Source organism: Engystomops pustulosus, chromosome 11 (genome assembly GCF_040894005.1).
Source record: "Engystomops pustulosus chromosome 11, aEngPut4.maternal, whole genome shotgun sequence".
In the NCBI taxonomy this organism is placed as follows: domain Eukaryota; kingdom Metazoa; phylum Chordata; class Amphibia; order Anura; family Leptodactylidae; genus Engystomops; species Engystomops pustulosus.
Window position 1 is genome coordinate 83,849,097 of NC_092421.1, and position 24,675 is coordinate 83,873,771.

At 46.0% G+C, this 24,675-nt stretch overlaps 1 protein-coding gene across 2 annotated transcripts in view; it reads right to left on the reverse strand.

The window, feature by feature from the left end:
* Nucleotides 1–23,646, reverse strand: part of DOCK1 (dedicator of cytokinesis 1) — a 221,354-nt gene extending 197,708 nt beyond the window's left edge. For both annotated transcript variants that reach the window (XM_072129711.1, XM_072129712.1), the window contains exon 1: nucleotides 23,261–23,646. In XM_072129711.1, the coding sequence (XP_071985812.1) occupies nucleotides 23,261–23,306 (46 nt within the window). In that variant the 5' untranslated portion in view covers nucleotides 23,307–23,646. The remainder of the gene's footprint in view (nucleotides 1–23,260) is intronic.
* Between the last annotated feature and the right edge of the window lie 1,029 nt (nucleotides 23,647–24,675).

Consider the following 24,675-nt stretch of genomic DNA (forward strand, 5'->3'; position numbering starts at 1 on the left):
TAATAACAGTGAATTAGAGAACATTACAGCAAAAAATGTTGAAACTCCAATTGCCACTGTGGCAAAAAAAAAAAAAAAAAAAAAATTTGTCTGGATCTACAATTATAAAATATACAGTTCAACTTAAGAACAAGCCTATGGAACCTATTTTGTACGTAACCCGGGGACCACATGTACAATATAACAGACTCTTTATGCCCTTCATGGTCAAATTCTTTGGAAAAGCCATAAAAAAAGGTCAAAGTACCTACAAATGCTTTTTAAGAAGAAACTCACTAAGAAAAAAAAAAAATGTAAAAATAGATCACTGACCACACATGTATCCGAAACGGAAAGCTACAAATTTTACTTGCTTTAGATGTATTTTTAAATATTATAACCCAGCTTAGACGATCAAGCAGCGCTTTCCTGCCTTCAACTTACAAAGATGAATAGAAAAATATAAAGTACTTTTTTTTTTTTTGGATTTTGACTATTGTACAGTTCCCTTCAAAAATATAAGAAGCAGAAGCCTGTCACACGTATTACAGAGAGTTACCAAGACACCTGCGCCCACACAGCAAAATGGGTAGAAACAGGCAGCGGGGAATGAACTCGTCACCCTACAGCCGCACAAAGTCATTAATGAAGAGAATATATATTCCAGCCACACAGACAGTAACCCGTCGGGAGAGCAGAAATAGCATTTATAGGACTACAACTACCGGGCAATTGCTAAACTAGCAACGTAAAATTATCAATGTATGTTAAAATTAATCAAAGAAAATCTATCTTCAAAATGAACCAGCGACAAAAATACATAGATCTAGACACTCTGATGGTGGAAATCTTCTTATATTTGTCTTAAAAAAATTGTACTAATGAGCAAGAAGGACTCTGGGAAATGTTACCAAAGCCCCTCCAGGGTGCAGGTTCTCAGATTGTTACAATCACACCTGCCCTCCGCCTGCTATAATATCACACAATGGGGGAGGGGCTGTGGGGGGAGAATGCTTCAAGGCAGTGCAAGCTGAAGCGCGGAGGGGCTTTGGTAACACCCCCAGAGCCCCTCTGACTCATTAGAATAATTTTAAAAGATTCATTTTAGAAGGCAGGAGGCAATGGATGACAAAAATAAGAATATTACCACAGTCCCGGTGCCTGGATCTACGAGTAATGTTCCTGGTTTATCATGATGGTTTCTTATGGAAGATTTTCTCTAATGGTGGGGGACATCTCTTGTTTAGTCATTGTACCAGGTTAGATCACCATTTTAGATCAGCAGGGACCAACAGCTGATTTCAAGACACTGCAGCCTTCAGGTGTATTCACTAGGCATCAGGGGATCGGTATATGCGCTCGGGGTCCCTGTCCCTGTGATATGGTATGACCTCTGTTGGCCATTATAATTTAGTAGACCCCACACTGCCCTAATGTCTATGCACAGTGTCAAAGGGTGTGCCAAAAGCATTCTCCAAACGGTTACTCCACCATCCCGATTGGCTTCTGTCACAAAGGTTTTTGGATTCATCTGCTTGGAGCCAATTAGGAAGGTAAAATACTGGGTCATCTATAATAAAAGGCGGAATTACTGTACAACCAATAACCTACTGAAATTTAAACTCTTCCCTTTGCATAGTGTGGCTACCCTCTCCAAGTGGCACTGTGCCCAAAAAAGTCTCTACTCTCTTGGCACTTCCTGGCCCGTGCCCATGTCATAATAGTCTCCTCTCCTGTAAGGGAGTCATCATGCGGGTGCCACCCCATACTACAGATAGGAAGCGGACCATGGGAGACTTTACTGCGGCAAAACGACTCCCGGGGAGGGGGCTTGGTGAGTGCGGGACATATCAACTGCCTGGGTCAGTGAGACAGAAGTGAAAGAACGGTGAATGTCCCACCGGATCCGAACGGTTGGGAGACACGAGTCTGGAGATGGATAGTGGAGCGTGGGCTCTGACCATTGGAAATATGTGTTTCCAACAGTCTTAGACGACCCCTAAACCGGTCACGACCTACAGGTTGAGAACCGCGGCTATTGAAAATCAAGATGGCAGAAAGGTCTGTACAGAATACAGTAAAAAACTAGATAAGAAAATGTCCATATAATAATGCAGATATCTCTTAGGATAGTCCTGGAAATCTATAGAACAGGTAAGATATTTGCTGTAACAAATTCCAACCTGCGTGTAGGAAATTCTTAGCATTCTCCAAAAGATGACACGGAGACATCATTATAATTCCATGTAAATAAGACATTATTAGATACATTCCCTATAAACTCTCAATTCCTTCTCTACTGAGCTCTGATCTGTGAGACTATCATTCTGTGACAATGATTATGTTATAATGTAAGAAATGCAACATAGACAGACCCTCTAACCCAGGAGAGGTCACAAGGAATAATACTACAAGTAGATCATTGCATTACACAGATATATATCCACATTCATTACTACACACACTGCAAAATAAACACCAAGCATTATACCAGCTGCTCCATAGGGGTACCCCATTAATGCTTCCCCATCACCCCTCCCCGAAATACTAAAGGATTAGCCGTCGCAGACCAGTGCCTGAAGACCATTGCTGATAAACAATGACATGACAGGTTTATTTTACCAGGATTTACACAGGTTACGACTCTGCACAGGTAAAGCCATGTGGTCAGGTATGTGGCTTATGTAATAGTCAGGATGAAGAAAATCCTGCAAAGAATGTGAGACGTGTCCCGACAGATAACACGCAAAGCCTTCTCCTGCGCTGCCACCTCGTCCCGGCTCGATTCATGCTCCACCATTCTCAACTTCTGAGTGATTACAAGAAAGACAAAGAAATGTTTTAAGGGGCCATTCATAGGCCTGGTTGTGTCCACAAGGGGCAGACACGTTGCTCCCTAGAGGGGTACATGTACTGTGTGTCAGTCACGTTATAGTGGGTCATGCATCATTTCATTTTTTTCCTTTCCGTTGGCGTTTTGCACCTACATTTTTTTGAATGTCTCAATTCACTGTTTGTCATTACATAGCGCCTCTTTGTGCCCTATTTATTATACTGTTGTGCCTATTGCCATAAACAACAAACAGAGTCCTGCACAACAATAAATACCTCTATTGGTCTATCGACACATGAATAAATAGGGTATCAAGAACAAGAAGAAGTGTCATAACGACCATGAATTGTTAACAATACAAAGAACAAGAGACCAAAAAAATAGATAAAAACACTTAAAAAGTGTACTGATATACACTGCAAAGACTCAGTGAGGTGAAAACAATACAATCACCATCACAAACCCCTCTGGCTGTAACAAATTCAAAAGTTTTTCCCCTGATGAAGTCACTGACACACCTTTGCGAACCTTTTCATCTGACAGATTGTATAGAGAGGGTTTTTTAGTATATACCTATCTATTCTATTGACTTGTGATGTATCTCATCATCTGTTTACATTATTGTTTACAAAAATTGTTTACATAAACACCGCTTGAATTTGTTACAGCCAGAGGGGTTTGTGATGGTGATTGTATTGTTTTCAGCTCACTGAGTCTTTGCAGTGTATACCAGTACACTTGTTAAGTGTTGTTATCTATTTTTTTGGTCTTCTAATAAAGATTGTTAACAGTTCATGGTCGTTATGACACTTCGTGTTCTTGATACACTATTGTGCCTATATGGGCACTAATAATTGCACAATAACACGCCAGTCCTGACCGTGCTTAGGAAAGGCAATGGTATGATTTGCGCAACAAATTGCGCCTTTTTAAAAATTTGTGCCTAAGAAGGTGCAAAAAACTTGCATTTAAAAAAGAGCCAAAACGACAAAGACAAATGAGGCGCAAAAAATACTCACAACAGGCGCAAAAAGAGCGCAGAGAGAGGGGAATAAGATAAATGACCCCCATAATCTTTTCTGGACCTGTCAACACACAAGACTAAATTTTCCCATCTTAAAGTGACCTACAAGTGTCTGCCCAATGTCTAGTATAAAAGAGGAACTTTCCTCCACATGGGTCATTACTTATCTAGTCATCTCACCACATAATATTATTTTCACATGAGGGTGGAATTTAGGATGATCCTCTTTTTGCATACTGGAAGTGCCGAGCTGCAGTGTCAAGTATGGGGGAAAATAATAGCAAAAGTAGAAGAGGTAGAATTCCAAAATAGCGCTTTTTAAAAACAGATAAAGCACACAGGTCCGATAATTTGGCAAGAACCTATAAGGAATCAACTGAAAGTCAGTGGTTAATACAGTACTCCAAATCTCAGTCTGGGAATTTATTCCAACCTAAGTCAATACCTGCACGAAACTTGTACGTATCCCCCCCCCCCCCCCATGGGACTCAGGTGCCTGAGGGGACGCAGACTATACACAGCTGGAGGGCTCTGGTTGAGATCCCGTATAGTGCCCAGACAATGATCAGCTCATTCACACTCTTCATCATGTTGCAGAAATCTGCAGACAATCTTCATAAACCAAGTGCACAAGGACTGAACTCCACCAAGCATCATGGAGACCTATGCAGCGCTGCATTACAATATACGTCCTGTACTATATCCTTCTGTACATCTTGGTTAGCGCTCTCAAGGCTGTGATAACACAGGATGGTGATGTGAAGAGCACAGGCCCTGACACACTGTACAGAAATGCAGCACATTTTCCATCGGATGTGTGTGGAGGTACCTTTGGTGTGCGCACACACACCACATACACACACACACGGGTTCACCACATTTTGGCCAGAACTTGCAGCAGTTTGTCTTTAGTGGAGTCGGCACGTGTCGGAATAAACCGCACATGAAGCGGCGGCTGCACTGCATTTACTTCACAGACTTGAGGTTTTTGCAAGACGTCTTCACAGACATAGTTATATCTGTCTACATCTAACACTTGGTTACAGTAAACCGGCAATAAATAATTGCAGCTAAAACAATTACCCAAACAGTAACAGGGTGATATACAGCACATCTGTGGTGTATAGACAGGATACACAAAGACAAATGTGCAAAACTAGAGGGGGAGATTTATCAGAAGTGTCTCAGGTGTAACTGTTCTATACAATCAGAGTCCTGAGTTCTACCAGGAATACAGAATGATGGCCTATCATCAAGATAGGTAATCAATGAGTAATCCTGTATGGTCCAGTCCTACCCTAACCCCCAGGGAGGTTCCAATTATACCGTATACAGGCAGTCCCCGGGTCACATACAAGATAGGCGCCAGAGGTTTGTTCTCAAGTTGAATCTTTATATTTTATCATAGTAGATAAAGACAAATTTTATTTTGCCCCAGTGACAATTGGAGTATCAAATGTTTTTGCTGCAATGGGGCCAAGGATTATCAATAAAGCTTCATTACAGACACCTTACAGCTGATCATTGCAGTCTGGGACTATAGTAACATCCAGAGAGGTCACCAGAGGTCACAGGGGTCAGAGGGGACGTCTAAGTCGAGTGTCCTTAAGTAGGGGACCGCCAGTATTATCTTTCAGTAAATTCCAGTATATTATCTTCCATTGGCGATCCCAGCACATCCTACAAAATTTTTCAATGATGAAGCAACACCAAAGATCTGCTGCAAATCTGCTTTGTATGATCTCTGCCCATCACAACACTTCCCTCCAGGCGGAGGTTGCCGCAACACACAGCTTCATAAAGGGAAGTATGAAATCTATTACAATTCAAAGGGTCTGATCATAATAAGAAACCACATCCACACTTATTACGATGAGAACTGTTGGTGACAGAAGCCTTATACGGTCACTTACTGTTCAACAAAGTATTCTCTCATAAGATGTGTTACAAAGTTTTATGTAGTGATGAACTATAAATTCATGAAAAATGTTTCCTTGGCCAATTTCTTTCCAAATGGGATTTTCACTCCAGTGTATTCCATCTTGCTATTAACAAGACAGAACTCATTGAGATGTCACATTACATAGTTTTATGGAGAGATGGAAGTTTAATTATAAAACAACTGATTACATATTAGCTTATATGTTAATGAACCATTATAATATGAATTATGCTTATTCCTGGAAGACCCCTTTAAAGTGCAAACTAACAACCAAAGCAACTAAAAATGAAAAACTCTGAAAAGTAAAAACAGCAAATAAAGTCACACAATGACCAGATACAGTTCGACTCTACAGACAGAAACGGAACTACTGATAGTATAACCTAACTATCAGCCAACAATAATCTAGGCAGCCCAATTGTCAGCAGGTAAACCACAGTGATTGACATCTGCTGCCAAGTAAATGGGATTAAACATAAACTAGTCCACATATTACATAAAATTATAACATGCCCATCCAATGTATTTCCCAAAGTCAGTCTCCATCACAAATATTTTTGGGGATTCTAAGGTTTGGGGAGTCCATGGTATACAAAATTGATCGACCCAGATCACCAACAAACTTTCCCTGTGCTGTATCCTGTTGGGAGAAACCTGCTGCACATCTATGATACCCACACATGGGTTAAAGAGGACCAGTCACCCACAAAAGCTGCACTAGGAGCTGCTTACCAAAGTAAGCAGCAGTGTTACACTGCAAGCGCTATTGGAAACCTGCCGATAACGCTAACAAATACTGCAGCGCTGTACACTACAAACGTATTCATGAGGGGGCGGTCCGAGGTGCTGCCTCTGCCCCGGAGCGCCCTGCTCGCTCCGTAGGCCAATGGTGACTGCCGCGCGTCATGTGGCAGTCACCGCCCCAAAACCCGCCCCCTCACGAATATGAGTAGTCCGGAGTTTCTAGTGTACAGCGCAGCAGTGTTTGTTAGCGTTATTGTCTGTTTTAGCACTAGGAGCTGCTTACTTTAGTAATTCACTCCTAGTGCAATTTTTGAGGGTGACGGGTCCTCTTTAAAGAACAAGGGGACCACGTGTAGCATGTAATACAGGAGTCACCTTGCAGTCTTGTTTGTGAAGTGAGAAGAAAATAAATGGAGAGATCCGGGGCAAGTGTAGGAAGCCCAGTAATATTCAACGTGTAGATCTTCACTTTAACCGGTTCGCGACCGCCCGCCGTGTATTCACGGCGGCGGTCGCGTTACGATGCATGGAGAGGGCTCGCGGGCCGAGCCCTCTCCATAGCCGGTAAGTCTCTGCTGCATATTGCAGCAAAGGCTTACCGGTAACACCCGCGATCGGTGCCGGCACCGATCGCGGGTGTTTTCTTGCAGAACGCCGGCGGCAGCTTCAAACAGATGGCGGCGTCATCGGGGAGCTGCGGGTCTCACAAAGACCCGAAGCTACTTCGGGTTAACCCATTCATTACAATGTGCTATCAGCACATTGTAATGTATGAGAAGTAAAATCCCCATATACTGTAGTTAGGCGGTAGTGCTCCTCAGTGGATGGGGGTAGTGCTCCTCAGTGGATGGGGGTAGTGCTCCTCAGTGGATGGGGGTAGTGCTCCTCAGTGGATGGGGGTAGTGCTCCTCAGTGGATGGGGGTAGTGCTCCTCAGTGGATGGGGGTAGTGCTCCTCCTCATTTTAAAAAAATTTAAAATTCTATAAAAAGTGATCAAAAGGTCGTACTGTCCTAAAAATAATATCATTGAAAACATCATCAAAAGTCGCAAAAGACGACACCACCCCCAACTCCATACACCAAAGTATGAAAAAGTTATAAGCACAAGAAGACGGCAAAATAAAAAAAAAATTTTTGTTCATGAGGTTTTAATTTTTGTAAATGTATGAAAACATAAAACCTATACAAATTTGGTATCCCTGTAATCGTACTGACCCAAAGAATAAATTAGATGCGTCATTTGTGGCGTGAAGTGAAAGACGTAATATCCAAGCCCACAAGAATACAACACAAATGCGGTTTTTCACCATTTTCACTGCATTTGGAATTTTTTCCCCGCTTCCCAGTACATGGCATGGAATATTTAATACCATCACTATGAAGTGCAATTTGTTACGCAAAAAAACGAGCCGTCACACAGCTTTTTACGTGTAAAAATAAAAAAGTTATAGATTTTTGAAGGTGGGGAGTGAAAAATGGAAATGAAAAAACGGGAAAGGGCCCGGTCCTTAACCGGTTAATCTGCATGAGGAACCCATGAGCCTTGCAAACCAGCCTGATTCCACATGGGGTAGTAACAAGCAGCGACTAAAACCACCAGACAAGGTGTATGGAGCCAAGGTGACATTCTTTTGCTTCAATGTTGCTCATGAACCTAAACATGCGATGCCTAATCCAAATATCCCTGGACCCTGCTGGTCCCTTCTCTAAACAACAGACTGGTTCTCGATAGACGTCTCCTCTGAGAAAGCGCTCACATCACTCATCGCTTCTGTTACGTGAATTTTATTTTAATAATAAGATCAACAACATTTGACAATCCCATTGGTGTTTTAGGGTAACTTCCTGACCGGAGAAGGACACAAGACCCAATTTCTAAGAGAAAACTGAGAAAATCTTTGCTTCTGGAGAAATAACAAACGCAGCATATAGTTACAAGGAGAGGCCATTATACTGAGCAAAACATTCCATGCCATTCTTATGCCAAAAATACATAGCCACTGTGTTGTCTCTGACAGGCAGAAGTAATCAATCGCTGCACCATTCCCCAGCTGCTGGTATGAGTCATCCAACGGAGGTTGATTAGTCCTGCCTGGACAGTTCAGGCAGCTCATGTGTATGTGGTAGTAATGGGTTTATGTACAGCAGCCAGGGCACCCAGCTTTCCCAGGGTCCTGAATTTTATAATTCAGGGAATAAACAAGATGTATTTCTGCATCAGTGTTGCATTCAGTAGAGCATTCTCAAGGTACATTTGGTTCACAATGCATAAAATAAATGGTAGATTACCCCTTTATTGCCTTTAACAGCTTATATATTTTACCCTGCCCCAAGTCACTCTAGTCACATACTTACTTTCCAACTATCTCCCACTTGCTGGGACAGTCCTGAATTTTAAGAGAAAATTGGAAGGAATTTAAGTTTAGGGGAAAGTCTGGCTTTTGATTTGAAAAGATCCCCTTTTTTTCGATTTTAAATGTAAGCATATTACATGCGAGACCCACAAGAACAAAAGAGCTAATATTTTCCCCAGTACCACGTAGAAACCACAGGCAATTAACCTCTGTAATGGTCTTCCCTAAAAAGGAACCTGTCATCACAAAGGGCATTTTTCAGAGATAACAAGTTCCAAAAGGGCATGAAATGCTCAGTATAAATCATGTTTTGGTTAGTCCTTAAATTGTTTTACTCCTTAACAATCCTTTAGATTATTTTACCTGGCTCCCTGCCAGAATCCTGCTCAATCTCATCCTACTTACCCGTCTACATCTCTTTTTACTCCTCTTCAAACCAGCCCCTCCCACCTCCTGCAGACAACCATTTAGATTTGAATTCCAAACTCCCACCCCTGGGACTCCGCAGAGGATTCTGGCAGGGAGCATGGCAAGATAAACTAAAGCATTGTAAAGAAGTAAAATGATTTAAGGAATAAACAAAACAGGATTTATATAGAGCATTACGTGCCCTTTTTGAACCTGTCAACACTAAAAATGTCCTTCGTGATGACAGGTTCCCTTTAAATGTCATAGGGTAACAGACACAATTTTGCCAAAAATATTCCATCCCAAAAACGTCAAACAATATAAGATTGTGATTTTCCCATCAGTGTAATGCTCGAGACTTAAAAGTTATTGAAACTGTTATGAGCGGCTTCTATTTCCGTTCCACTCACAGCTTTCTTTGCTTATGAAATCCAGGCTAACCACCTGCAAATTTAATTTTCTCCACATCATACAAAGTAACTTGTGGTGGTTGGAGGACGACTCATTCATAATGCTCCATTTATAGAGATCTTCTTGCTTCATTCCTAGCCCAAAAATCAAAATATTTTCTGCCAATAACTATTCATTTAAAGTTAAGGTGTTGTACTAAGTTTGATTGTTATTTTAGGGGGATAACAATCTGATCTGTGGGGGCCCACATCAAACGGACACTCAAATCTAACAATTGTTATCCCCTATCCAAAGGAACAATAATAAGAATCAAGCCCTTTAGGTTGGAAATAGGATATTAAAGGGGTTGGCCAAGAATAACTAGTGGGGCATATTCCTGATGAAAGGATATGAATTAGCAGATCATGGGTGCATTGTTCAGCTTCAGGCTACAAGCTACAAGTAGTTTGCACTGTGACTTTCTAGTGGCCGGACACTGTAATTGCAGCCGTGGCTTAGATTAAAACGTGACTGTAGTTACAGCTTTTGGCCACCACAGGAACAAGGAGGCCTTTGTTAACCGGGAGTCAAACAGCTTTTCAGTTCAGGGGTCAAGTGTCAGCCCTCCAATCATTGATGGCCTATCCTGAGCGTAAGTTATTAAAAGTAATTCCGGACCAGCCCCTTTAACAAGGAGTGAACAGCCACAAAACGATAAAGAGTTGCCATTCGCATCACTAAAAAACTAAAACGATGTCCCCTTTAGTAAAGGGAAAAGACACCATCAATAGCTCATGGTAATAGTCCTTTTCTTTAGACAGCTATTCCTCTTAGCCCACCCAAACGGGGGCACGCTTCTGCATGGGGGCACGCTTCTGCATGGGGGCACGCTTCTGCATGGGGGCACGCTTCTGCATGGGGGCACGCTTCTGCATGGGGGCACGCTTCTGCATGGGGGCACGCTTCTGCACTGAACCTAATTATTCTGATTTTCTACCATGTTACGCAGCATTTGATGGAGTTTGAACAATGGTGCCGTCTTGTACCTACTGGACTTCACAGGTCAGGACACAGAACCGCTGTTCTAAGTGAACGGCCCGGCAATGCAGGGATTGTCCTCCTTGGCTATGGTCAGAACATGCCTTTAAAAGGGATTGCACATGAGCAGGATACAGCCATGTGTATGATGTAATGGCAGAGGTCACATCAGGTCTAGGGGGCATCAATGCCCTTACCTGTCTACACCGCACATGGAAAGTGAATGCAAAATGGACAGAATAATCCAGCAAATGTATATTTATACACTCAGAAATGATCAATGTTTCTCGCCGGTGATGACATATTCTTTCCCCCGCAGTACATTAGCATTTAAGAAAAAAAAAATGAGAAGAACAAAATAATCAACTTCTTTTTTGTTCTAAACTTTTGACGGAATAAAATTATCCCATCCGAGCGATTCGCACATAATCAGATGAATACGGATAGTCAGAGGAAATGCAAATAGCGCCGGCAGGAATGTAATAATTAAATAGGCGCCATGTCTGATTGCAATCAGCTGGCGCGGAGACGATATAGGGGGTCAGGCTCACACGAGGGGCACCCTCTCACCTCCAAGATCACATAAGGCAGACTACATTCATCATAAGGACAAGCTAATCCGGGGGCCATTACCACATACTCACAGGGAGGAAGTCATACTCCTGCGTTTAGGGAACAGTCTGGATTCATTACGGTTCTTCATAATCAAATCGAGTCTATGAAATTATACTCCGTGAGGGGGGGGGGGGTGACACTGGACTGAAATTAACTGATTTCCAAAACTGAGGACTATTAATTTAGGATTAAGGCATCTACAACACATTTCCTCTTTCTGTATTATCTACATTGGAAGCACCCATTGTATTTTCGGCAATGATAAGCTGTGCAGCCTTCTTCTACAGCTACCCAATGTCATTTTAGGGATCATGCTCATTTTTGTGTACCGCCCCTATACAGCCAGTCCCCGGTTTATATACAAGATAGGGTCCATAGGTTTGTTCTTAAGGTGAATTTGTATGCAACTCGAAAATGTATATTTTATAATTGTAGATCCAGAGAAAACATTTTTTTGCCCCTTTGACAATTGTAGTTGTAATTGGACCAAGGATTATCAATAAAGCTTCATTACAGACACGTTACAGCTGATCATTACAGCCTGGGACTATAGTAACATCCAGAGAGGTATCACAGGTATCACAGGGGGCAGAGAGGTCCGTCTTTAACTAGGGGGTCTTCTGTAAGTTGGATGTTCTTAAGTAGGGGACCGCCTGTATAAAAAAAAAAAAAAAAAAAAAAAAAAAAAAAAAAAAAAAAGGCTTGTCCCTCTACTGGATCCAGTCCTATTTATACAGGAAAAGTTCATTGTAACCGCGCCATAACCGAAGGCAGTGAACTTTATATTTACAGCCTGGGTGTAGCTGGCAACAAAGCAAAACTTGCTGGCAGATGTCACTGAAGATTTTATAACTCACCACAATGGGACATACATAGGCTCTTCATGCTCCAAGTTCTAGGTAATTTTTATCCTATCCACAACATTGACCGCCTACAACATGGTATACAATGGGATACCTCATTTCATACATCCCAGGCCCCCCCCCACACACACACACACTTTCCTCTGTATCCTCTGGGGGAATATATACATCATTAATGTCACTTATGGCAGTTCTATTAGTCAGGCGACAGGTTTGCCATAGCTGAACTAAACCTATACCCGCAGCAATCCCGCAGCCGGGAGTCCTACGGCCGCAGCAATCCCGCAGCCGGGAGTCCTACGGCCGCAGCAATCCCGCAGCCGGGAGTCCTACGGCCGCAGCAATCCCGCAGCCGGGAGTCCTACGGCCGCAGCAATCCCGCAGCCGGGAGTCCTACGGCCGCAGCAATCCCGCAGCCGGGAGTCCTACGGCCGCAGCAATCCCGCAGCCGGGAGTCCTACGGCCGCAGCAATCCCGCAGCCGGGAGTCCTACGGCCGCAGCAATCCCGCAGCCGGGAGTCCTACGGCCGCAGCAATCCCGCAGCCGGGAGTCCTACGGCCGCAGCAATCCCGCAGCCGGGAGTCCTACGGCCGCAGCAATCCCGCAGCCGGGAGTCCTACGGCCGCAGCAATCCCGCAGCCGGGAGTCCTACGGCCGCAGCAATCCCGCAGCCGGGAGTCCTACGGCCGCAGCAATCCCGCAGCCGGGAGTCCTACGGCCGCAGCAATCCCGCAGCCGGGAGTCCTACGGCCGCAGCAATCCCGCAGCCGGGAGTCCTACGGCCGCAGCAATCCCGCAGCCGGGAGTCCTACGGCCGCAGCAATCCCGCAGCCGGGAGTCCTACGGCCGCAGCAATCCCGCAGCCGGGAGTCCTACGGCCGCAGCAATCCCGCAGCCGGGAGTCCTACGGCCGCAGCAATCCCGCAGCCGGGAGTCCTACGGCCGCAGCAATCCCGCAGCCGGGAGTCCTACGGCCGCAGCAATCCCGCAGCCGGGAGTCCTACGGCCGCAGCAATCCCGCAGCCGGGAGTCCTACGGCCGCAGCAATCCCGCAGCCGGGAGTCCTACGGCCGCAGCAATCCCGCAGCCGGGAGTCCTACGGCCGCAGCAATCCCGCAGCCGGGAGTCCTACGGCCGCAGCAATCCCGCAGCCGGGAGTCCTACGGCCGCAGCAATCCCGCAGCCGGGAGTCCTACGGCCGCAGCAATCCCGCAGCCGGGAGTCCTACGGCCGCAGCAATCCCGCAGCCGGGAGTCCTACGGCCGCAGCAATCCCGCAGCCTGGAGTCCTACGGCCGCAGCAATCCCGCAGCCTGGAGTCCTACGGCCGCAGCAATCCCGCAGCCTGGAGTCCTACGGCCGCAGCAATCCCGCAGCCTGGAGTCCTACGGCCGCAGCAATCCCGCAGCCTGGAGTCCTACGGCCGCAGCAATCCCGCAGCCTGGAGTCCTACGGCCGCAGCAATCCCGCAGCCTGGAGTCCTATACCCGCAGCAATCCCGCAGCCTGGAGTCCTATACCCGCAGCAATCCCGCAGCCTGGAGTCCTATACCCGCAGCAATCCCGCAGCCTGGAGTCCTATACCCGCAGCAATCCCGCAGCCTGGAGTCCTATACCCGCAGCAATCCCGCAGCCTGGAGTCCTATACCCGCAGCAATCCCGCAGCCTGGAGTCCTATACCCGCAGCAATCCCGCAGCCTGGAGTCCTATACCCGCAGCAATCCCGCAGCCTGGAGTCCTATACCCGCAGCAATCCCGCAGCCTGGAGTCCTATACCCGCAGCAATCCCGCAGCCTGGAGTCCTATACCCGCAGCAATCCCGCAGCCTGGAGTCCTATACCCGCAGCAATCCCGCAGCCTGGAGTCCTATACCCGCAGCAATCCCGCAGCCTGGAGTCCTATACCCGCAGCAATCCCGCAGCCTGGAGTCCTATACCCGCAGCAATCCCGCAGCCTGGAGTCCTATACCCGCAGCAATCCTGCAGCCTGGAGTCCTATACCCGCAGCAATCCTGCAGCCTGGAATCCTATACCCGCAGCAATCCTGCAGTCTGGAATCCTATACCCGCAGCAATCCTGCAGTCTGGAATCCTATACCCGCAGCAATCCTGCAGTCTGGAGTCCTATACCCGCAGCAATCCTGCAGTCTGGAGTCCTATACCCGCAGCAATCCTGCAGCCTGGAGTCCTATACCCGCAGCAATCCTGCAGCCTGGAATCCTATAGCCGCAGCAATCCTGCAGTCTGGAATCCTATACCCGCAGCAATCCTGCAGCCTGGAATCCTATAGCCGCAGCAATCCTGCAGCCTGGAATCCTATAGCCGCAGCAATCCTGCAGCCTGGAATCCTATAGCCGCAGCAATCCTGCAGCCTGGAGTCCTATACCCGCAGCAATCCTGCAGCCTGGAGTCCTATACCCGCAGCAATCCTGCAGCCTGGAATCCTATACCTGCAGCAATAGTCTGGAAAAAAAAAAGTTGTCTCCAAGATAAATATATTCTGACAACACAGATGAACAATAAGTCAGAAAAAAATGTGAAAACTTTCCTCCGAGCTATAAAAGTTGTGAAATAAAATACTAAAACTTCTCACATTTACTGTTATACCTGGTTTTTGTACAGAAATATTTGGGGAAGTCACAATTTACACTCCTGGCAATAGCCTCAGGTATAAACAAGCAGCTCTGTGGTTCAGTCGCGCTGCCGCATTGTACGGAGCAGGTAAATATAGACGTATGATACAAGACTTCCCATCCACCTCGGATGACCACTGACAAGTCCATTTCATTTGCCGTTACAACCACAGATAACACTTCGGTAGTAAATTTTCATAGCTCCTGTACCATGCGAGCCGCCCAACCATTAAAACGCTCACATTGTGTCGTCAATCTGCAGCTTGGGTCCACAAGGGGTCAATAAACAAAACCAATTTGTTTTTCTGTGTCTTTCTTTTTTTTTCTTTCCAGGACAAATATCTGCGTAAATAAGTAGATAAACCCCTGACAGGCTACAATATTATGTGAAGTGGAACAGGCTCCTGAAACAAATAGGAATAAATCAGAATAAATGCATCAGCGTGTCAAGCTCTTAGAATTTAAAGGAAATCTACCACCAGGATTGTAAAGCTGGCACTGACATACGGGTGCACGCCCCCCTCCGGCAGGATCTGCTCTGCTTTAAAATTCCCATGCTGTCCCGTTTTTAAGAAAAAAAGGCTTTAAACATTATGCAAATGAGCCCAAGGGGCTCCAGGCTCCATTAACACCTATGAGCCCAGAGCCCTCAGGCTCATATGCATAATTTTAAAAGCTTTAAAAAAGGGGCATAAGAATCTGAAAAAAGAGGAGATCTGCCAGAGGGGCCACACTGCAGTATGTCAGTGCTTCATCCTGGTGGTAGATGTCCTTGTCCTAGTCAGTCCTTGCCCCATGCAACTTCCTAACAAGGTCTGAAGCTCAGGTCTTTCTTTTTTTTTGTTCTATCCCAATTTGGCTTTAAAACACCTGTCAAGAACCTGAACATTGAAAAAAAATTAGTTGACAGTATTAGGGTGCTGTCACACGTCGCGTTTACCGCATGCGTTTAAAAACGCATTGCAATAGCTGGAGAGTGATTTGCCTAATTAAACAGCTGCTAACACCTGTGTTTACAAAACGCAACCGTTAACGCATTGTTAACGCATGTGTTAACATCGAGGTTAACGCATGCGGTTGTTAACGCATTGTTAACACATGCATTAACATCGCGGTTAACGCATGCGTTTTGTAAACACAAGTGTTAAGAGGTGTTTAATTAGGCAAATCACTCTCCAGCTATTCCAATGCGTTTTTTAACGCATGCGGTAAACGCGACGTGTGACCGCACCCTTAATTTTCAAAGCGCAGCAGATATCACTGGTCCGGACTCTGCTACATTTACGTTACCGCAATGTACAGACACAATGGGGGAGATTTACTAAAGACTTATACACCAGTTTTTTTGCAAACCAGCAGGAATTGTGATTATTTCTCGATTGGGCATGGACAAGTGTGAAGTGGGGCAGCGCAGGGCATTCCAGCGCAATTTTACTCCACGCAGGGCCTGGCGTAGGATTGTATAGTAGCACAGCCGCATATATAAGGAGACCAGTGCCACCTGATGTATCCGGTAGGGCGGAGGGGCGGAGCTTCTATCAAACGCCAGCGCACGTTGTATGATAAAGGACCCCTCGTTTTTTAAAATAGAGCAAATGCAACTCCAAGAATCCCATGTGTTAATGCGTGAACGCAGCCTTATCTTTGCAACTTGGATTATTCATTAATCATTACAATATAACTACTATACATCTAGTATACATTCATCTATAAATTCCTTAATTTGCAGGCACATATGAAAATACATACATGTCTGTGCATCTCACATACACATGATTACAAAAACAGAAGACGAGGCAGCATCACAAAGGGCAATGGCCAAACTTTCCAGAATAGACATATTTTATCATAACAATAGGAACTTGGACAGAGGCCGGACATTCTGGCTGAGCAGTGCAGATCCCATACAGAACTTTCCTGAACGCTGTGAGGCTTTCTCTATTGTACGACAAAAGGCCAGTCCTCCACAATACCAACACAAACAAGCAAGGAGTGAGAGGACTTGTATGAATACTACAGAGCTGCGCTCTCTGACCTGTGCTTCTGCTGCGGATTTAGCATCTGCTGCAGGTCATTGAAATGCTGCGGGTCATGGTGCAGAAATCAACATTTGCCATGGCAAAATCTACAATCTCCCCTGGTAAAATCATGGCATAAAACATCACAAACCGAACGATTTCAGATGCTTGCGTTATAGCTGGAGATTTGACGGTGGGGTAAATCCCGCAGCCATTACACCATCTGGGCAGTTAGCCTTTAGGGGGATTCTTACTGCACCAGGCCCTTCATTGTAGGCATCGGGACACCACTTGGACCTGCGCCTATCAGTGGTAGCATATCCTAGTGATCACAATACTCCTACATGGGCCTTAGGGAGCTTAATGCAAGTATACTAATGGGCGGTTACAGATAAGACCTGTACATGCTACCTCTGAACGACGACTGAAAAATAAAAGGTTCTTGGTACAAGGAAAATAAAAATAAAAGCCTGTGTCCGGAAAGGGTTAAGGTTTTCACACAGTTAGAAAAAAAAAAAAAAACACACAAAATGTGAAATGCATCTGATTAACTAGAAAACCCCTTTAAAGAGAACCCGTCATGCAAAATAACCCCCCTAAACTAAATATATTTTCATAAACTGCCATTAGAGAGCATTGCCTCTATCCCTTCATTGTCCCTCTACATGCCTGTAACCCTAAGCAATGAGGTCCTAAAGCTGTATGCAAATGACCTGTGAAATGTCCAATGAGTCATTAGCAAATTCAAGCTGTCCACTCTATTCATGAGTGGGAGGCACAGCCACACCCCCAGTGCTTGACTGACAGCCTGTATAATGATGTGAGGCTGTATAATGATGTGCTTCCTGGTACTGGCACCCCCTGCAGCCTGTGTGTGCATGTGTGTGTTTAGGAGAGATACAGCAGCTCCAGGCAGCCATGTCAGATTCATGTGTAGCTGATGTCTGTGTCTCTCACCTGTATATTAGGAGGATGCAGCATTTACTATACATTACACACAGACATGAGCAGGGGGAGGAGAGGGGAGGGGTAACAGGGGTGACATCACTGCCTCTGACCATGTGACCAGCCTCATTTACATAATAAAGAATAGATGATTTTACAATGATTAATGTATGAAATAACTAGATAAAGGCTGGGATGAGATCCTTGTGAGCTGCTCCAACAGGTAGTAGTGACAGGACTAGTGGCAGAGACCTGATGACAGGTGTCCTTTAAAGTCTGTCTTGAAGGATACAAAACCCCAATATCCACTATTCCTATAAACCTCCCCCTGTAGCACCCCCCTCTTCCTATAAATAGGTGTCATGTATGGAGATGATTGGACAGATACACCAGTTCTTCTAGGCAGGTTTTCTTATATTCTCAGTTTAACAAGCCGTCTGGATGAAAGCCACTGTGACAAGTCAATAACCTCTCACAATGCGCCTACCGGCTACAAGAAGTTTTACTTCCAGGATTGCAAGTTTGGGGTTTTTTTTGAGTCTCCGCAGACGGGATAGATTTTAAAAAGTAAAGTCTTGTGAAAGTGCAGTGTGGAGGCAGCAGAGAAGTGTCAGGGATGAGACAGGAGGGGCGAGGATGAAGAGGGCCTTCCTGTACCGAGTGCTGGGGGAATAGGCGCGCCTTATAGGCCATTCCAACGGGATGAGCCACAGCAGCAGCAGCAATGTCACTCATACAGCGCCCGGAGCAGGAGGGAACCAGCTGCTGCAACATTACTAAGCTAAACCTACACCGCCACATTAAGACACTTCCTCTTGTGACATGTTACACAGAAATAAAGTCCCTGGGATTACAATGCAGATGTGGCAGACTGAGCACAGACCTAGCCTAACCCTAGCTGGGATTATATTACTGTTACCCACTCCAATGATACAGGAGTCTCTTTTTCATCTCCAATTGGAACTCATTAAAAAATTTTACCCTAAAGGGAACCGGTCATCCCCTTTTCCCCCCCAAGCCCACCAACAGGACCTTGTGTGATGTATAATGCATGTACCCTGGAGGTCCTTGTTGCATATTTCTACGTGCCAGCACTTCTCATCCAGGCAGTGCCACCCGCAGACATCTATGTGCTCTGCACACCCCAAGCATCGCAGGTGCCAGTCCTGCCTCCAAACGCTCGCCCATCATCTCCATCAATGCCTGTGATCTCAGAGACGTCATTGTGTGTACGTGCTGTCTTCACACATGCACAATATCTCACTTTTGAAGGAGATGACAGGCGGTCTGGCACCCACAATGTCTGGAGTGGGCAGAGAATACAGTGGTCAGGAGGAGGGGCTGCCTGACTGTCTGGATGAACAGCCTCACCTCCTTGACTGCACTTTACAAGAGAATAAACAATGATTCTTCAGAAGACAGAAGGACCTCAGGGGACATGCATAATACATAACAAGGTACTGTTGGTGGGCCTATGGTGGAATAAGGTAATGACACGTTCCCTTTAAGGTTTTCACATGTTGTATTTTACATAGCCCAGCGTTCTGCCCAAAGTGACTTATTCCCTTTTCCCTTTCTTAAAAACTTGCATGCTCAGCCAAGCAGATCATAAATGGGTAAGGCCGGACGGTAGTAATTGCCGATGGCAAAATTATCATTGAAGCATCCACACTTCAAGAGTTCTGACAGATTTTAAATCAATGGTTCATGGTAACTGGGTCAGAGAAATCAGCGAGAGGAATCTCTAAGATGAAGAGGTTACAAGGATCCAAACAGATGCAGCCTCACAGGTTACCTTGCCATGGGATAGTTCCCACGTACCAGAAGTCATACTGCTGCAAAATCCTCTGTGTATACAGTACACATGATCTGTGCTGTAGTTTAGGAAGTGCTCAGTAATCTAGGATTTCACCTGCAACTAGAAAGACTTAAAAGTGCAGGTAGCATTACCCCAGTGTCAATTTCTGATGTTGATTACCTTGATATAAAACTCATACCTGGCCTGTTCTGTGTGGACATAGCCTAAAAATTACAGGGGAGAAAAACCTGGAATACAAAGAGCAAAAGACTACACACTTTTTACATAACTGCTACACAACCAGAGAACTGGAGTAGTCAAAGCAAATAAACAGCACACACACATTTGTGTATTGCCCTCTAAGATGTTGGCCATTTGCATTGCGTGCCCAAGCCTGAAGTTGTGCATTTACTGGTGGCGTCCTAATGCGTGCATTTTTTTGTTACTATGCATTTTCCAGTTCTTTTATTTAATGTTATTTAAGTTTTCATTCATTGCTGAAGCGTAAGCAGTTTTGTCCCAATGTTAACACAACTGATTACACATCAAGCAATGAAGAAAAGGAAAACGCATAATAACATAGAAATGAATGCGCCAGAACGCATGTGTGTGAATGCACCCTAAAATGCACAAAGGTTCCTTTCTCCAGACCAAATGCAGGAAAAGGAGCCAAAATATTCACTAATCAATGGAGCTGTGCCCATGAGATAAATCCTCTACAAATGTCTTATACAGAGGGGAAAAAGCTGGCAGTGAGCTAGAAGCAGTGACTCAGTGCAGGCTGGCAAATTACTCACATGAACTTCCTATATAGAAGCGCCTAAAACATGTATAAACTCATCACTAATGTGATACAGTAAACGTGCAATAGCATTACAGTCCAGTATACAGTGCAGTAATATACAGGGCCCGGCCTGCACGCGCAGGCAGCAGTATACGGGGCCCGGCACATGCACAGTGCAGCTGCTGGAAACTGTAACGTCCCGCTCTCAAAAACTGAAAAATCAAAGAATATTGCTGCAAATGCAATTCCCTGTCATCCCATCAGTATAAGACAGCAGAGCCCTGCTCATTCTGGACCGCTCAGCATCCCGTCAGTATAGGACTGCAGAGCCCTGCTCATTCTGGACCTCACAGCATCCCGTCAGTATAGGACTGCAGAGCCCTGCTCATTCTGGACCTCACAGCATCCCGTCAGTATAGGACTGCAGAGCCCTGCTCATTCTGGACCTCACAGCATCCCGTCAGTATAGGACAGCAGAGCCCTGCTCATTCTGGACCTCACAGCATCCCGTCAGTATAAGACAGCAGAGCCCTGCTCATTCTGGACCGCTCAGCATCCCGTCAGTATAGGACTGCAGAGCCCTGCTCATTCTGGACCTCACAGCATCCCGTCAGTATAGGACTGCAGAGCCCTGCTCATTCTGGACCTCACAGCATCCCGTCAGTATAGGACTGCAGAGCCCTGCTCATTCTGGACCTCACAGCATCCCGTCAGTATAGGACTGCAGAGCCCTGCTCATTCTGGACCTCACAGCATCCCGTCAGTATAGGACTGCAGAGCCCTGCTCATTCTGGACCTCACAGCATCCCGTCAGTATAGGACAGCAGAGCCCTGCTCATTCTGGACCGCTCAGTATCCCGTCAGTATAGGACTGCAGAGCCCTGCTCATTCTGGACCTCACAGCATCCCGTCAGTATAGGACTGCAGAGCCCTGCTCATTCTGCACCTCACAGCATCCCGTCAGTATAGGACAGCAGAGCCCTGCTCATTCTGGACCTCTCAGCATCCCGTCAGTATAGGACAGCAGAGCCCTGCTCATTCTGGACCTCACAGCATCCCGTCAGTATAGGACTGCAGAGCCCTGCTCATTCTGGACCTCACAGCATCCCGTCAGTATAGGACTGCAGAGCCCTGCTCATTCTGGACCTCACAGCATCCCGTCAGTATAGGACTGCAGAGCCCTGCTCATTCTGGACCTCACAGCATCCCGTCAGTATAGGACAGCAGAGCCCTGCTCATTCTGGACCGCTCAGTATCCCGTCAGTATAGGACTGCAGAGCCCTGCTCATTCTGGACCTCACAGCATCCCGTCAGTATAGGACTGCAGAGCCCTGCTCATTCTGCACCTCACAGCATCCCGTCAGTATAGGACAGCAGAGCCCTGCTCATTCTGGACCTCTCAGCATCCCGTCAGTATAGGACAGCAGAGCCCTGCTCATTCTGGACCTCTCAGCATCCCGTCAGTATAGGACAGCAGAGCCCTGCTCATTCTGGACCTCACAGCATCCCTTCAGTATAGGACTGCAGGGCCCTGCTCATTCTGCACCTCACAGCATCCCGTCAGTATAGGACAGCAGAGCCCTGCTCATTCTGGACCTCTCAGCATCCCGTCAGTATAGGACAGCAGAGCCCTGCTCATTCTGGACCTCACAGCATCCCATCAGTATAGGACTGCAGGGCCCTGCTCATTCTGAACCTCACAGCATCCCGTCAGTATAGGACTGCAGAGCCCTGCTCATTCTGGACCTCACAGCATCCCGTCAGTATAGGACTGCAGGGCCCTGCTCATTCTGAACCTCACAGCATCCCGTCAGTATAGGACAGCAGAGCCCTGCTCACTCTGCACCTCTCAGCATCCCTTCAGTATAGGAATGCAGAGCCCTGCTCCCTCTGGACCTCTCAACATCATGTATAACTAGGGCTAAAACAAATTGCTGTGGTCTGCCTTTGAATCACACACCTGCAGTGGGGAAGATATAAAGGACTAATATGGAACTTGGAGCAACAGCAGCACCATATCATTATGATGATTGGAGTTTGGGAGGGAAGAAGGGACTCCTTGCATTATATATCATAATGATGCTCAGAGCCACATTCTCCACAATGTGATTGGTCCATGAAATCCAATCAGCGGACGGTTGTCTGAAAGAGCACCAATAAACCGATTCCTGTGTCTCACGCACCACCATTCCTGGTCTGAATATGACGAAACATTCTACATTCTGAAACAGACCTAAGGCCGTGGTGACAGCTAATTTCCCTTTAACACACATCATACGACAAAACGTGCAGCTGCTTTGCATCCTACAAGTAGAGGAAAAATACATCTAGTGTAGAATTATTCTAATCGCTGCGTCGTGGTGAAATTTGAGTCACAATATGACGCTATGGACTGCATACAGCAATATACCAATACAGCATTACCCATCACTAGCCCCTGGGCTCTACAGCAAACCTGGAATGTCAATACAGAACCATTAATACTCCAATAATATAGATTATTATACCAAAAATAACACAAAACAGGCGCAATCAGATCCCGTCTCTGTAGTCGCTATTGGTGATCGCGTCCTTTGTGCTCATTTCCATGAATCTTTTGGCGACTATTTGGCTAGAGAGGTTCTGCAGCAGCTTATAACTCTCGTTCAAGGAGTCTCATCATTTGGGAACAAGTAGTGCAGACTTTCTTTTGTTGTCACAGACACCAGATGCCTCTGTGAGTATCTTTGACGCAATCTAAGGTGTGAACAGGGTCCTGGTGTGAGGGGATGATCTTCAGTATAAGTTACACAGTTATAGTGTGAGACTACGACTGTGACCAGGACATGCTGGGAGTTGTAGTCCAGCCCTGCAGCACACAATGAGCCCTGTCCTCACACACTTCCTGCACTTACCCACTCCATACTTCTCCTCTCTCTTGGTGGGGACCCAGCGAGTCATGGCGCTGCGTGCTGCCCCGGCTCCTCAGCTCAGGCTCGGGCCGCCGGCATCGGGATACAGGCCGCTCAATAATAATGGAAGGGAACTAATAATAACAAGGGAAGAACTGGGAGAACACAGTAACTTTGTGAGGAGGAGGAGGAGGTGGTAGCCCAGCCCTGGCCGGCGTGTCAGGGATTTCCTGGAGCTAGCTCCTCCCCGCTCTGTGGGAAGAATGGCCGCGGCGGGGACTGGGAAGGACTGGAGGAGACGGCGCTCAGGCCGCCATTTCCCGGCCCCCTCAGGAACTGAGGGAAGGAAGACTCACACAACTTTGTTTAAGAAAGGAGGGGTCACGTGACGCGCCCTGACGTCACCGCCGCAGCTGGAAGATGAAGGAGGGAAAAACTTTATGCATACAAAACTAGAGCGGGCAATAAAGCGGGCCAATCACAAGACAGCTCTCATAGCTGAATCTCTAGGAGGAGAAAGTAAGCTGGAAGATGATTGGTTCTCAAGGGATGTGAGGAGATTTGTGAAAAATAACCCAAAAGAAAAAAAAATTATGAAATAATAATAAAGCTGTGCTGCCTTTGTTCTCTGTGGGAAACAAGTTTCATGGTTTCATTGGTTTTATCCATTGTCTATTACAATTCAGCTGCCTGTACTAGTGATGGGAAGTCCGGCTCTTCTTAGTGATCCGGCTCATTAGGCTCTGCTCATTAAGAAGAGTCTGCCCTTTTGCCTCCTGAACATGTCCCTATTAAATATATAATAGGGAGCCGCAGGTCAGTCAGTTGCATCGATACTGTACCATTTTTAACCCAATTTTATCCGGTTAAAGGGGGTGTGGTGAGCCGTTTAGGGAGGGGTGTAGTGAGCCAACGGCTCACATCGTTCATGCGAATGAGCTGGCTCTTTGTGCCGGCTCGTTCACAAACAACCACTCACTAGCCTGCACACCCATTTGCCTCAGTCTGGCTTCCGTTTTTCACGGTTGCTCATTAACTTTGGGGGACATTTATCAGTTTTCTGGCATTTAAGCCCTGAAATAATCGTAGTTCCTAGTGAACTGCCAATAATTGAGGTTATTTCCCCATTACGCCATGGGGGGGGGGGGGCAGTGTTGGTGTTACTGTGCACCAGAGGGACTGCTAGAAAGAACATTTCATACCTGAAGGGGCTGATAGTTTAGTGGTGTAGCAGCTGGTAACAAAGTTCCTATGCTTTTTTTTATTTTGTGCGATGCATAAACAAAATAATGCTCATGTCACTTTTTTGCTGCAACCTTTGGAGACTTATGTGTGCATTCTTTATTTTGTCAGGAAAGTCTGTGGACAAGTGAAAAATCCACATCCAAATCTGTAAACAAACTTTGTATTAGGCTACA